Below are 13,660 nucleotides of genomic sequence, written 5' to 3'. Positions count from 1 at the left end.
TGTCATAAGCAATATTTATAAAGTCTAGTAATAATCTCTTTGTTACTATTTTCGAAGGAAGGGGCGATCCTGTTCTTCCTCCTCCATTAACATGCAATGTTTGACCTGAAAGTTGTAGCAGCTTGATTATAGAAGCCTTTGTCGATCTTAAAGTGTCAAGGTTAAAATAGTATTTATTCAACTCCAGGATCCATCTGCTGAAAGCCAGAAATATCTACTTTTGCCTATTCTGAGTTTTCTCCAAAAGGAGAAAATCACACCTAAGAAGAATTTCCCAGATTTGATACACTTAGGTGTATCAAAACTTTGTAATGATGGAATGCTTACATAGGTATCGAATAACAGACTCTCTTCAGTGTCCTTTAGCAGCTAAATGACTGTCCTTCAATCTAATGTAATGAGTACAGCCTGTGGCCTAGCAGTATATACAAGCCTTTGTGGGAGTTAATAAGTGTGAAGCTTAATAATCTTGTCAATTACTACATAGCGCATGCCAAACATCTAAACATCACTGAGTTGCTTAAACCTCCTTAAAACAAATATAAAGTTAATGTCTGTAAAATCACTTTGAGGATCTCAAAAACAGGCTACATCTCCTCTTTGGGCAATTGTTATTATAGTAATAAGTAAATCTTCCTGATGGATAAAATGTGAGATGGAGAGTAATTGCCATGTTCCCTTATATGTCCCCAAACCTATCCTCCCACCACTACTACCAATCTGTGGTAGATCCACTCCAATCTCAGCCACACCTCCAAACCCTGAATGTTATGATCCCATCTGTCCCTCTGGGCTTGTTGAGCTTGTCGGTGGTGATGAAGACTAAGAAGGGAGAAACAAAATGAAAACTTTCGAATAAGAACCAAATCACCATTACTTCCCATCTCAAGCACTGGTGAAGGAAAGGCCTTGCTTAGAGACATTGATAAGGACTTGTTAGCCTTTCAGAGTCCTTTCTAGCTACATGTCTTTGTTTTTCTGCATGGACCTGACCCTGACCAAAACCATCTTGTTGGCCATGTTGTCTTGTCCCTCCCCGGCACAGCACTAAGTACTCCCAGATACTGTTTACAATTGCACTCTTGGTGGCCTTGAAGGGTCACTTAGTTTGTTTGCTATGAGAAAGCTGGCACCCAAGCAAATGACTAGAAGGACAAAATTCTATGAATGAAAAACAAGGTTACAGAATGGACATGAGTATAGTAAGTGCCTCATGGCCTTCTGCCACCACAAAACCAATTGAAAAGAACGAAAGAATGCCTTGGGGGATTATGTGGTTTAGATTTGCCAACAGAAGGCAAAGCAAATAATGGGAAGGACTACATAGGAACTGCTGAAGGGTCAGCAGTCTTCCTACAACAGTTTCTTTAACTGCATGATTTTTTAAAAAATTAGCCTAATCAAGATTACAAGGCCATCAAGGACTGTCCTGTATTCTTTCCAGAGAAAAACATGGTAATTAACTGCTGCAGAATGGTGGATTTTCCCAACACAGCTGTCACAACTGCTATTTTAAATCATTTGTTATGGTTTAAAATGTGTAATCCCCAAGAAATTGATCATTACTGCAATTCAATGCTGGTTTTTCAGTGCCTTAACAACCCTGGGCTTTGCGTCAGACCATTAACTAACAAAATCCAGTCATAAAGTGCTAAATTACTAATGGCTCATCTCTCAGTGACGACTTCTGTCTTCTATCAAACAAGATTTGATTTTACAATTTTTACACTGAAATTTCTGGCATGACAAAAACAGGTGCCCTCTTGCATTCTCTCCTTTTCATCTGTCTTCTCTCTGTGATATTTCCCCCTTTTTCCTTTCCTCCCTTCTTTAGTGTCTGTGCCTTCCTGCTCAGCATTACCTCACAGCCTTTGTTCATAATGTCCCACCCACTGGGCCCAACCTCTGCTTCTGAATCTGTTCAAATGCTATGCCATCTTCAGGGTCCATTTGACATTTTACCTCTTCTGTGAAGTGTTCCTAGTTACTCTATTCATCATTCACTTAACTAGTACTCATCAAAAGGGCCCTGTGTACCAGCTATGATGCTAGACACTAGAGATATCAAGATAAAATAAATATATTACTAGACTTTAAGGACTTTTATGTTTCACCTGATTTTATTAATAGAGTGACTAAATCCTTGATACAGTGATGTGCTTGATAACTAGACTTTAATGCCCTATTGTTTTTTTTTTCTGTCATTTTCTGTATTTAATAAATTTGCCCACATACCTTACTCAATATTGTCAGTGTGGTCCAGATTTGAGAAGACTGAGCTTCACCTAGGGTCATCACCTGGTCTCTGCTCTACCCCTACCCTTCTCTCTCATCTCTCCCCACACTCCTACATCTATCTCCTAGATCTGCTAACAGAAATCATAGTGAGTAACTGGAAGAACCACTTACCTCTATCCAAGCATGCCCAAACAGAGGACAGACCTATAAAACAAAAGTGGAAATCTTCAAATGCTGTGTGCCCACAGGAAGAAGGGACTAAGGACTATGGTAGACTTGTTGATCAGTTAGAAGTCAGCAAATTTAAGTCTCAGGTGACCAGGACACTGACAATTCATAACTCTTCTTTACAATCATTGGGTAACCTGTATTTGATTCTGTGTCCCCAGTGTAAAAAATTGACCTTGCTTCCTCACTTTTGAGATACAAATAAATTTGGGGAATTTGGTGTTGCATGAATACTAGTGCAAGTCCTTTTGTAAACTAGAAATTTTTTATGACTGTTCTTTTATTTGTTTTGTTATATTTAACAAGATTTTCCTGCATTGGTTTTTGTTAAAAGCAGGCATATATACCTTTTAACAATGTCCTGTATGTGAGCAGTATCTTAAATTCAGGGACATGCAAAATTTTCTGTTCATAGGACAGATTTAAAATGCTAATATTAATTTTAGAGCCATGAAGAGCAACAGCACCATAATAAACTATTTTTTTTTCTGGGGAAGTGGAATAAATGATGCTCCTTATTTGATTATTTCAGTTAATTAATTAAGAACACAAATCCTTGCCAAATTGAAGTCAACACATTAAGGGATATGTATTCTCTCCTGGATGGTTTGAAATGATACTGCAAAAAGAATATATATTCATCTTAATTACTATATTTTGGAATGCAACCCCAGAAAACAGATTTAGTTGTGTCAGCATAAATTAATCAGGGAAGTTTTTAAGGACTTTATTTAAGTCCTTCACATGGTAACATATATTTTTTCTGTAGAACTATTTAAACGTACTGTATTTGAGATCCAATAATTTATGTTAATAACTAGTCTTTGCATTTGGTTCTATTCTCTAATTGTTTCAGGTGTATACATCTTAAAAACTATAAATTTCTCCAATAAACTGTGGATAGAACAGTTTATCTTTCCAACTCTCCATCCTCTTCCCCTTTTTAAAACTTCCTTCACTTTTTGAAATTCCCTGCTCACTCACAGTTTCCCTGCTCTCCATTCCAGGAACCTGCTTCTTTCAATAAGGCTGAAGAACAACCCCTTCTGGAACTCCTCAGGCTCCAGCCTTTTCTTTACTCCACCTTCTCATTCCATCAGTACTTAACTGTTCATTGCCACTGTTGTAGTTGCATCATCTGATAGCCTAACTCATGCTAAAATGTTAATGACAAATTAATGTGTCCTTCTCTGAGCTAATATTGAGTTTCATTATCTTAATAACATGGAGGACAGGACTTAATAAATAATTTTTATACCTTGTTGTAGATTGTGGAGTACCAGGGAAGTATTTTGAATAGTTGACCTATTGCCCCCCAAATCATAACATATTAGCTTTATTAATAACTAAACTTGAATGCATGGAATGAGTTTGACAACAAGACAAAGAGTTTCCTTAAGTGAAGATGATAGACTTCTTGATTTCAAATGCCAATAGACTTGAATCTAGAGTCAGGAATGACTACAAAGCATTGCTACTACCTATTGTCTTCTGTTCCTCAAATATGAAAGAGTCTATGAACTCATACAAAGTGTATTAGCAGCAGTTGCTTTTATGATAGGAATGAGAGCTAAGAGAATTTTTTTTCTCCTAGCTCTGCGATGCTTGAAAATTATTTAAAACGAAAGAAATCCTGTCATTTGTGACAACATGGATGAACCTGGAGGACATTATGTTAAGCGAAATAAGACAGACTTAGAAAGACAAATAATGGATGATTTCACTTATATCTGGATTCTAAAAAGTTGAACTCATAGAAGCAGAGAGTATAATAGTGGTTACCAGAGGCTGGTGACGGTGGGGGACAGGGGATTGGGGACATATTGGTCAAAAGACACAAAATTTCAGTTAGACTGAAGAATAAGTTCAAGAGATCTATCACACATCATGGTGATTATAGTTAATAACAATATATTGTTATAAATATATTTACTAAAAGAGTAAATTTTAAGTGTTTTCACCACAGAAAAATGATAAGCATGTGGCATAATGCATAGATTAATTAGCTCAATTTAGCCATTCCACAATGTATTCATATATCAAACCATCTTGTTATAAACCATAAATACATACAATTTTTATTTAGCAATTAAAAATGTAAAGGTCATTCTTTTTACCCAAACTCTGGTTAATGAAGTATTATTAATCTTGTGGAGCTGTATGATACTCCAGATACTACTGACAGGAAAAACAGCCCAAAAATCCACATTTATAATTTACTACTGTCCTTGTGATTTTCCTGAATAATATTCACTGAGGTTAAGAGCAATTGTGAGAATAAACACTCAATCTGGAATCTAAAACTAAATTCCTTTCTTAGTGTTCTTTTGTGTGTTTAACACAAATGTTGTTTTAACGTAATTTGCCATAAAACTCACATTCTAACTGAAAAAGAGCACATCATAAAAACTGGATTTATAGGTCCTAGTTCAGCATCTCATTTAGGGAGACAATCTGTTTATGACAAGTCCTTCAGCTAAGATCGCAAAACAGCTTAGTGAGAAAACTGGAAAGTCAGAATAAATTTTGTAATTTAGTTAAGAGTATTATACCAATATTAATTTGTTCATTTTGACAATTGTAGCATGGCCATGTAAGATGTTAACATTAGAAGAAACTGGGGAAAAGATATACAGGAACCCCCTGTGCTATCTTTGAAACTACTCTATAAGTCTAAAATTATTTCAAAATACAATTTTTGAAGAGTCAAGATACAGGGGGTACTCTCTGAAATGCTATCTTAACAGTAGCAAATTTCTATGATCTATTGTCTGTATATGCCAGACTTCTATGGAGGCTTGTATAGTGATTTGGCATATTAACTCAGTATATGGTTCCAAGACCTGGAGTTTCATTCTTCTGTAGGTTCAGTGAGCATATTTTTCAAACCCAGTATTAGGATACATTGTCTGACGAAATAACTTCATTCAATTTTCAAGGGTGAATAAATCACAGATAATGAGGGTAGAACCAAGCTGATATTTTTTTCTGTTTTATGGCCATGGTTGGAATCTTTTAATGACATTCAACTGTCTCACTAATGTGTTATAATCTATAGATTTTAGACTTCAAAAATTTTGTATTTTACTGATCATCAGTTAAATCAGATAATGTATGGCTAATATTTTTGATAACTTGATAAATATTTTGTATTGCACAAAATAATAGTTGGTTCATAAGTAATCTCTTAGAATCAAGGAAGGAAACATTGTAACTTTTTAAAGGGATGCCTGCGAATCAATTTCCAACATGTTGTATTTGTGCATACAGATGTGGAAAAAATTTTACTACGAAGTGTTTGTGTGAATAATTATGAAAACAATGCTTCCTAAGTTATAAGGATTGAATAAATAAAAATATTAATACATAATTCCTCCCAGAGATGTAAAAAATCTGAAGGGTATCCAACATACTCAATAATTTTTATAAACTCGGTTAAAGTTCAGGCGTCATTACAATCCTACAAGAAAGAACTGTTTAAAACTGTTTTATTGTAACTGTCCATCAAAAGTAATCTGACTCCATCCAAACAGGCTGCCCCAATTAAGACAAGTGACAGAAGATAACACAAGCTCATGTTCTTTTGAAAAATTTAAAAGAGGCTAAGGAGGTTGCAAAAATAATAAATTTTGTCTGATAAAAGATAAGATTGTTCCTAGAACCTGATAGTATTACTTCATGGATTGATCCTCACAAACTCTGCCTCATTTCCACTTCCCATGTAAATCTGATTTTTGCTTTTGCATTTGCTTCCTAAGACTTCAGGTTAAACAGACAGGTCTTGATCTTGGGTTCCTACTTTTCCCTGATCAATCAATAACCTGTAACTTTTTCCTTTCCTTTAAAAATTCTAGTCTTCTGTGGCTGGCATGCTGCACCCTAAACTGCTCGCCCAATTCTGGACATTTCCTTGTACCTTGATTACTAGTCTCTGAACCCTATCCCAAGTCAAACACATAACCCTGCTCAGTTTCCATCTTTCCTGCCTTGTGTACTAACTTCTTAGGTCAGCCGTAAAAAATTGCTACAAACTGGGTAGCTTAAAACAAATGAAATGTATTCCCTCACAATTTTGGACATAAGAATTCTGACTTGAGGTATCTGTTGGGCCATTCTCTCTCTGAAGTCTCTAGGGAGAAACTGTTCCTTGCCTCTTCCTGGGTTCTGGTGTTATCAACAATCCTTGACATTTCTTGGCTTGTAGTTGTATCACTGCAATTTCTTCTTATCTTTTACATGACTATCACCCCTTTGTGTATCCCTGTGTCTCTGTGTTCAAATCTCCCTTCCTTTCCTCTTATAAAGAAACCGGACATTGACCAAACAAATCCATATGACCTCATCATAGTTTGATTACATCTGCAAAGACCCTGTTTCCAAATAAGGTCACATCTTGAGGTTCCAGGTGAACCTCAATTTTCGAGGGGACACTGTTCAACCCAGTACAGCCCCCAAATCAAACCTTCTGCTGAGAAATATCAGATAAGGCATTCTATTTATTACTCAAACTATGACTACAGTTTGGAATATGTCTAGAAGTTACCAGCCACAAAATAGGAGATCTGATTCCAAACCTATATGTTCATCTTTAAAAATCACAAATCTGTAGCTTATACTTTCATTTAGGGTAAGACTAAGCTCTTATAACTCATCATCTTTTCAATAAGAGAATTTTCTATAACTTATTCCTTTTATAAATATTTTTGGTTCATATGATTCAGGACATATGAAACAGTTTAGAGGCTGTTGAATTAATTATGAATCACTCTCAATCATTATGGAGATAATGTATGGCTAATATTTTTGCTAACATGATAAATATTTTATGTTTGAAGAAGAGTCCAGTGAAAAGATGTCTGCATAGTATCACATAATCAATTGAAAAAATGTTTAGTAGAACAACTCCTTTTTTGCCGTCTTCAATAGAAAATTTTCACTTAGATTAAATAAAAATTTTCATTTAGATTAAATGCTTTGATGTCATGCAAACCTAGATTAAAGACACTAAGTAAGCAATAACTTTAAATAGGCAATTATGTCCACTAGTTACTACAGACATAAACAGCCAAACTGTTCCATAACCTTCCTTGAGTGTTTTGAGTGGAGTGGTGATTTCTTTAAAATGTTGATAATTTAATATTTCTGTTTTCTATATGATACTATATATTTCATCTGTATATATTTTATATTTCATAATATACAATGTATTTGAGACTAATTTTAATATTTTCTACTTTGATTGCTTCTTGATAGCTGGATTACCTAGCCAACATTTGATGTTTATCATTGTCCTGTATTTCAGGGACTTCATGAGAAGACTGGTGTGTTTACAGCTGTTAAAGTGATGAACGCTCGTAAGGTAATATTATAATTTGCCTGTATTATCTTCCCTTAGTGGACTGTGTTCTTGGGATAAACAACTCAGAGAATATTGTATTTGTTTTTAAATCATTATTTTATATAATAATTATTACATTCATCTGGATTTATTATAGTTATCATTTAATATTACTTTTATTCATTAGTGTATTATATCTATTGCTTTATTATATATCCACATAAAACAATGCTTCTTTCATAGCAGAAGTTCCACATATTTTGGTATTCTATAACAATGAGGAATACATCTGTACTCCTCTCTGTTTCTAGTTGATTATTTGTTTCCAGGGTTAGCAAAGAAAAGATTGCTTCTAATACTGGGTTAATCCTGCTGTGTTCCATCATGTTATTTTCCCTCTCCAATGATTTCCTCTGATAATTGAGGCCATTAGATTCTCAATGACAGGTAGAAGGAAGAGAATTATCAGAGATGCACATTTTTCATGTATTTTCTGACAGATGAGCAAAAGAGACCGTTTAATTGGCACTGTTCCTGGTAACATTCATAAAGTTGTGTCACGGTTCATAACACATTGGCATAGAATTTGCTAGCACTGATTTCTGTTCTTTTTCTTTAACATGAATGCCACACTTTCTTAGGATAATATTATCATAAACATAGCAAAGGTCAAAAAAATTTTACTTCACTATACCCTAAAGGGAAACTTATGTTTGAAAAGCTATACACATTTACTGAACTGTTGTCAAGGCCATAAACTGTGCTTTTTCCAATTTGTGCAGGAAGTGAGTTGCTGAAACTCTTTAAAGAGTTGTGTGCTTCCATGGCACATGTATACCTATGTAACACATCTGCATGTTCTGCACATGTATCCCAGAACTTAAAGTATAATAATAATAAAAAAAGAAATGATAGCTGAATTTTCAAAAAAAAAAAAAAGTTGTGTGCTTTTTGTTTTGCCAGTAAATGTCAAATGTTGCAAACCAATGTGAATTTCGAGGGATTTTGAGGTTTTGTAGATTTATTTTGCCCTACAATCCATGGCTTCCAAATAATCAAACTTCTACTTTTTGAGTCAGACTCTCTAAAACACTTATTTTCTTGTTTCAACTTAAGAGACCTTGACATATGTTTAACCTACATTTCAGATACTCTGACTTTTAAAATATTTAAAAATCGTGTTCAACCCATGGATGTTTAGTGTCAATTAACTGGTTTTGTAAGGAGGAAAAAGCACTTTACTAATACCAAATTATAATTTTCCCATTATTACAGCAGTTAAATCTACTACCATGAATTTGTTACCATTTCTGTTTGTCATAAAACTTTGGCTTTTTAAATTAAAACTATTGGTGAAAACTGAGAGAGGAATAATGTTATCTTACTCTTCCACTGAGTGCCAACGGAGCTTAAAGTACTTAAGCATAAATCATTTTTAGAGTGTACCAGTACATCTAATAACATTTTATTCTTGGTTACAGACCCCTTTACCTGAAATAGGAAGGCGAGTGAGAGTGAATAAATATCAAAAATCTGTTGGGTGGAGATACAGCGTGAGTACTAAAAGTTCTCATTAATACCCAAGTAGTCTTTCCTTTCATTTTCAGCTTTTAACTTATCCCTTTGCATAGTGTCATTATCTCTAGAAGACTGCTACTAAAAGTGTTCTTGCCTGAAAATGATAACATATTTTTATCTTTTAATATATTCACGTAGATTAAATCATCATATATGAGAACTAGCATATCTCAGAGAGTAGGAGATAGGAGAAAAGGTCCCTTGAATAGGAATGCATTGACTGTCAGTGAGGAATTACATAAATTTACAGAGCATAGAGCCCTCTGGATGAATAACGACAAAAAAGGAGGTGATGAGATCTACAGCAAATTTTGCCTAAAATTGGCCTTGGAAAGGTCCTTTTCACATGTTATCATGACATTCTGGACTGAATTGCTTTTCCTCCATTATGATTCTAACAAACATTACTATTGTGTTTGAACCAAATGAGGAATGCCCCCCCGCCCCGCTTTTTTGTAAGGGCAATAGCAGGCAGAAAACAAACCGACCACTCAGCCTCAAGGTCTTCAGATATTTGGTACCATACTTGAACACATGAAAGAATATGAGCATGTTTTCTACGTGCAGCTTTTTGACTTTCCTTCAGAGCAGTTTGTCTGATACCAACAATTCTCTGGCTCCAGAATAAAACCAACCAAAGATAATATCTCTTTTTCAGTAGATATCAGTGCTCTATAAAATGTTGTATGGGCCCAAAAGTTGAATTTTTGCTCTTGTCAATATAATGAATTGATATATTTTTTCCTACTTTTCTCTCCTGCAGTCAGTTATACATGGGACTCAAATATTTCTAGCATGTTGTGACTTAGTAAATATGTTCTCAGTCACATTAAAAATAACCCTTTTCATTAACAGAATCACATTCAGAAACTTTCTAGTTATATTAGAAAGGTATTGCTAAACAACCTCATGACTCATCTATTAAGTACTAGGCTCCTGTTGTGTCTGTAATTCATGTTTGGAGACTAAGCACATCCAAAGGACCAGATAAAACAGATAGTATCATGCTTTTGTAGCTTAGGAAGCCGCAAAAGGTAAGGTATGGAAAATATGATTATTTTATTAATTTTGGTTTCATCAAACATTTGTGCTAATAAAACTTTTTTAAAGACCTGTCCCAAACCCTCTCTGGCACACTTTCCTTAGAGAAAAGGATTTTGATTCTAGAATTGGATGAAATTACAAAGGAAGTTCTGGCATCCTTGAACTGCCTCTTCTTGACAAAACGCAGGGTATTCAGGCCAGTCTGTGATCAACTGGCCCTAAGCCAGGAAATGCTGTAGCATCATATTACTGGAAGATGTGTGAGAGGTTTAAATTACCCACTTGGCCTGATGGATATAATATACTTATGTGTTTCTCACAAGCTCAGCTTCCTGTTAATTCAGAGTGGCAAACACACTAATGCTTTCCAAACATATCTGATCTTCATTTATTTGTTTTGGGGGAGTTTACATTTATGTGGGAAACCCACTCTTAAAAGATTTTTCTAGTCGGGGACTTTGAATTATCTGATTATGTATTTTAGTAAGAAAAAATAACTGCTAGCTAATCATCCAGTTAGCATCTCTAAATCATCTTGAATCCTTTGGGATAAAAAGTATGTGACTTGCACACACATCTCTTAGATGCCAGGGGTTTATGGAAATAGCAATAATATGTAAGTCCAGAAACATGAGTGCAAATCCCAAGTCTACCACTAAACAGCCAAAAAGTACTTGGGAAAGTGGTTTACCTCTCTATGCCTCAGGTTCCTCATAGAAAAAGAGATCACAAATGCAACTACATAGCTGCCCAGAGCCCAGCACATCTCTTGTTCTTTCCAGGACACATAAGCTTTCTAACTCAGAAAGAAAAGGAATCTCCTTAACATCAAGCTACCAAACAAGTGAAAGGATTCAGTCTTGCCCCTACTTCTCATTCACCTGTTCTTTGTATTCTTAACCTACTACTATCCTCTCATTCCTATTTATTGGACTACTTATGAGTTCATATTCCTCTCAGCAGAACCTTGGCAACTTAATTGAAACTGAGAGTACATATGCACAGATAGAATAGCTAGTCCCTGTAGTTTGCTAGTCTTATGCAGTGCCAGGTATTGTTACCATTTCAAAGGAGGGCCACATCACAGGGGAAGCAGAAAGTTTAAGGATCTTACATGACAAGAATGAAAGCCACAAGATTTTTACCTTTTTAGAAAACAGGTTAAGATAATTTGAAGGGAACTTATTTACTGAACTTTGCTGGAAGGCTAGGCTGAGACTCTAGCCTGAGCTTTCATGCAATTCTCATACCACAAGTTGTCATGACTTTATTACACAAATAAACAGAAAGAGGGAACCTGTCACTGAGATTTTCAACTGCACATATTAGGACCTACCCCTTTCCCCCATAAGATAAATAGTTGTCTAGAGATGTATTTTCCAGTAGTTGAATGTTTATAGGTAAATCCAGTGGGAAATCCTTGGGAAATACTAAAGATTGTTCTGCAACTAGCAGCCATTTTCTCTGACATTGCAAGCTTTTTTTTTTTTTTTTTTTTAACAAGATATAAATTTAGGAAAGATAATTTATAAGTAGAAGTTAAATCAACTTAGAGACACTACAGAGCCTAGTGCACTGCTTTATGTTTATGTCATAAGTATTTTTAAAGCCTAGCCACATTACACTTAAAAATAGAAAATAGTTGCCTATTTTTCCTGTTGGGTCTTAGAGAATTAGCTAAGAGGGGAGGTAATAACTGAGTAGATATGTTTAGCTACCAATTCATTTCAGCTGAGAGACTTATTTCCCTATATTTCAAAGTCATTAAGTCAGGATAGTTTGAGGAAAATGCTGGTGAGAACTAAAGATAATTGGTGGTTAATGCCTTAATTATTTTCCATGTCAATTGCCCCTTTCCTAGGTCATTGCTCAAAAGAGTTAAAGGTATCTTTTTTTCACTGGATTTCAGAACAGGAAATCTTTAATTCAAAAGTTTTTTGTTTTTTGTTTGTTTGTTTGTGTTTTTTTGAGACAAAGTCTTACTCTGTTGCCCAGGCTAGCGTGCAGTGGCACAATCTTGGCCTCTTGGGTTCACGTGGTTCTCCTGCCTCAGCCTCCTGAGTGGCTGGGATTATAGGCATCTACCATCATGTTTGGCCGATTTTTGTATTTTTTAGTAGAGATGGAGTTTCACCACGTTGACCAGGCTGGTCTCAAACTCCTGACCTCAAGAGATCCGCCTGCCTCAGCCTCCCAAAGTGCTGGAATTACAGGTGTGAGCCACCACACCAGGTCAAAAGTCTTCTTTTCTTTACACTCTACAAATATATTTCACTTTTGACAATAAGAATATTTCTTAATAATTGTTATAAATTGAACTATTATAGATGAAATAGAACAGCTTTTAAATTTACAGTCAAATAAAATTTAGAGCTACTATGAATTCAAAGGAGGCCAGTGAGGAATCCATTTTTCAAGTGCAGAATCATTTTGAGTCATCTCACCTCACCTTCAACTTTTTATGCATTATTTTGTATTCAACATTGGTTGTGCCATTCATGTATGTGAATCTTATTTTCCTGATGTGTAATTTCCTTTAAGTTAGGATCATAACACCTAATGCACAAACCAATTATATTTTCATTGAAATTTTTAACAATTTAAGTTGCCTTTTTGTAAGTTAACATTTTAAGTTATTTTTCTCAAGTGTATTGCATCTGTATACACAAAAGTGTAATTATTTTCAAATTATTAAGAAGCAAAGAGCTTTTTCTAGATTGGCTGAGAAAAAAGAGTTACAGAAGGAATATCAAAACCACTTGGTTATCATGGTACAAGCAGACATCACTGAAACTTAGAGAGAATTGCTTTCCATTTCACTCCACTATAATTAATATGCTGGGAATGAAGGAGGCTGATGTTTGTAGATTAGGGTAAACAGTGGAGGGAAGTATATAGTGCTGACCGAGCTCGGAGTAATTCAAAGAAGTCAAGTAACAATAATATTTTGTGATAGTATATTGCATTTATAGAATTTTTTTCTAAAGATTTCAAAGAACTTTATTTATATTATCCCATTTGGTCCCACTAACATTCCATGAAGATAGGTAATGGCTGCTATCTTCCATCATTCTTTTAAAATAAATTGAACTTTAGGAAGATTAAGTGAATTTCCTACTCTGGGCTATCAGTGCTAAACCTCAGTGTCCTAATGCCAGGGTAGGTGTTCTTTTCTGACTGATATCACACTGTCTTCTGCTAGAGCTGTCTTGAAGCTATGTATTGTACCTCAGT

The 13,660-nt window shown here is 35.0% G+C and overlaps 1 protein-coding gene across 1 annotated transcript in view; it reads left to right on the top strand.

The window, feature by feature from the left end:
- Positions 1–13,660, top strand: part of NRK (Nik related kinase) — a 133,134-nt gene that overhangs the window by 48,804 nt on the left and 70,670 nt on the right. Inside the window, exons 3-4 of the mRNA XM_023203104.1 lie at positions 7,769–7,825; positions 9,286–9,357. Of these exons, the coding sequence (XP_023058872.1) occupies positions 7,769–7,825; positions 9,286–9,357 (129 nt within the window). The remainder of the gene's footprint in view (positions 1–7,768; positions 7,826–9,285; positions 9,358–13,660) is intronic.

This window comes from Piliocolobus tephrosceles, chromosome 12 (assembly GCF_002776525.5).
Source record: "Piliocolobus tephrosceles isolate RC106 chromosome 12, ASM277652v3, whole genome shotgun sequence".
Lineage (NCBI taxonomy): Eukaryota > Metazoa > Chordata > Mammalia > Primates > Cercopithecidae > Piliocolobus > Piliocolobus tephrosceles.
The sequence above is the reverse complement of the archived record's forward strand: the minus strand, read 5'-3'. Positions and strand labels throughout refer to the sequence as shown.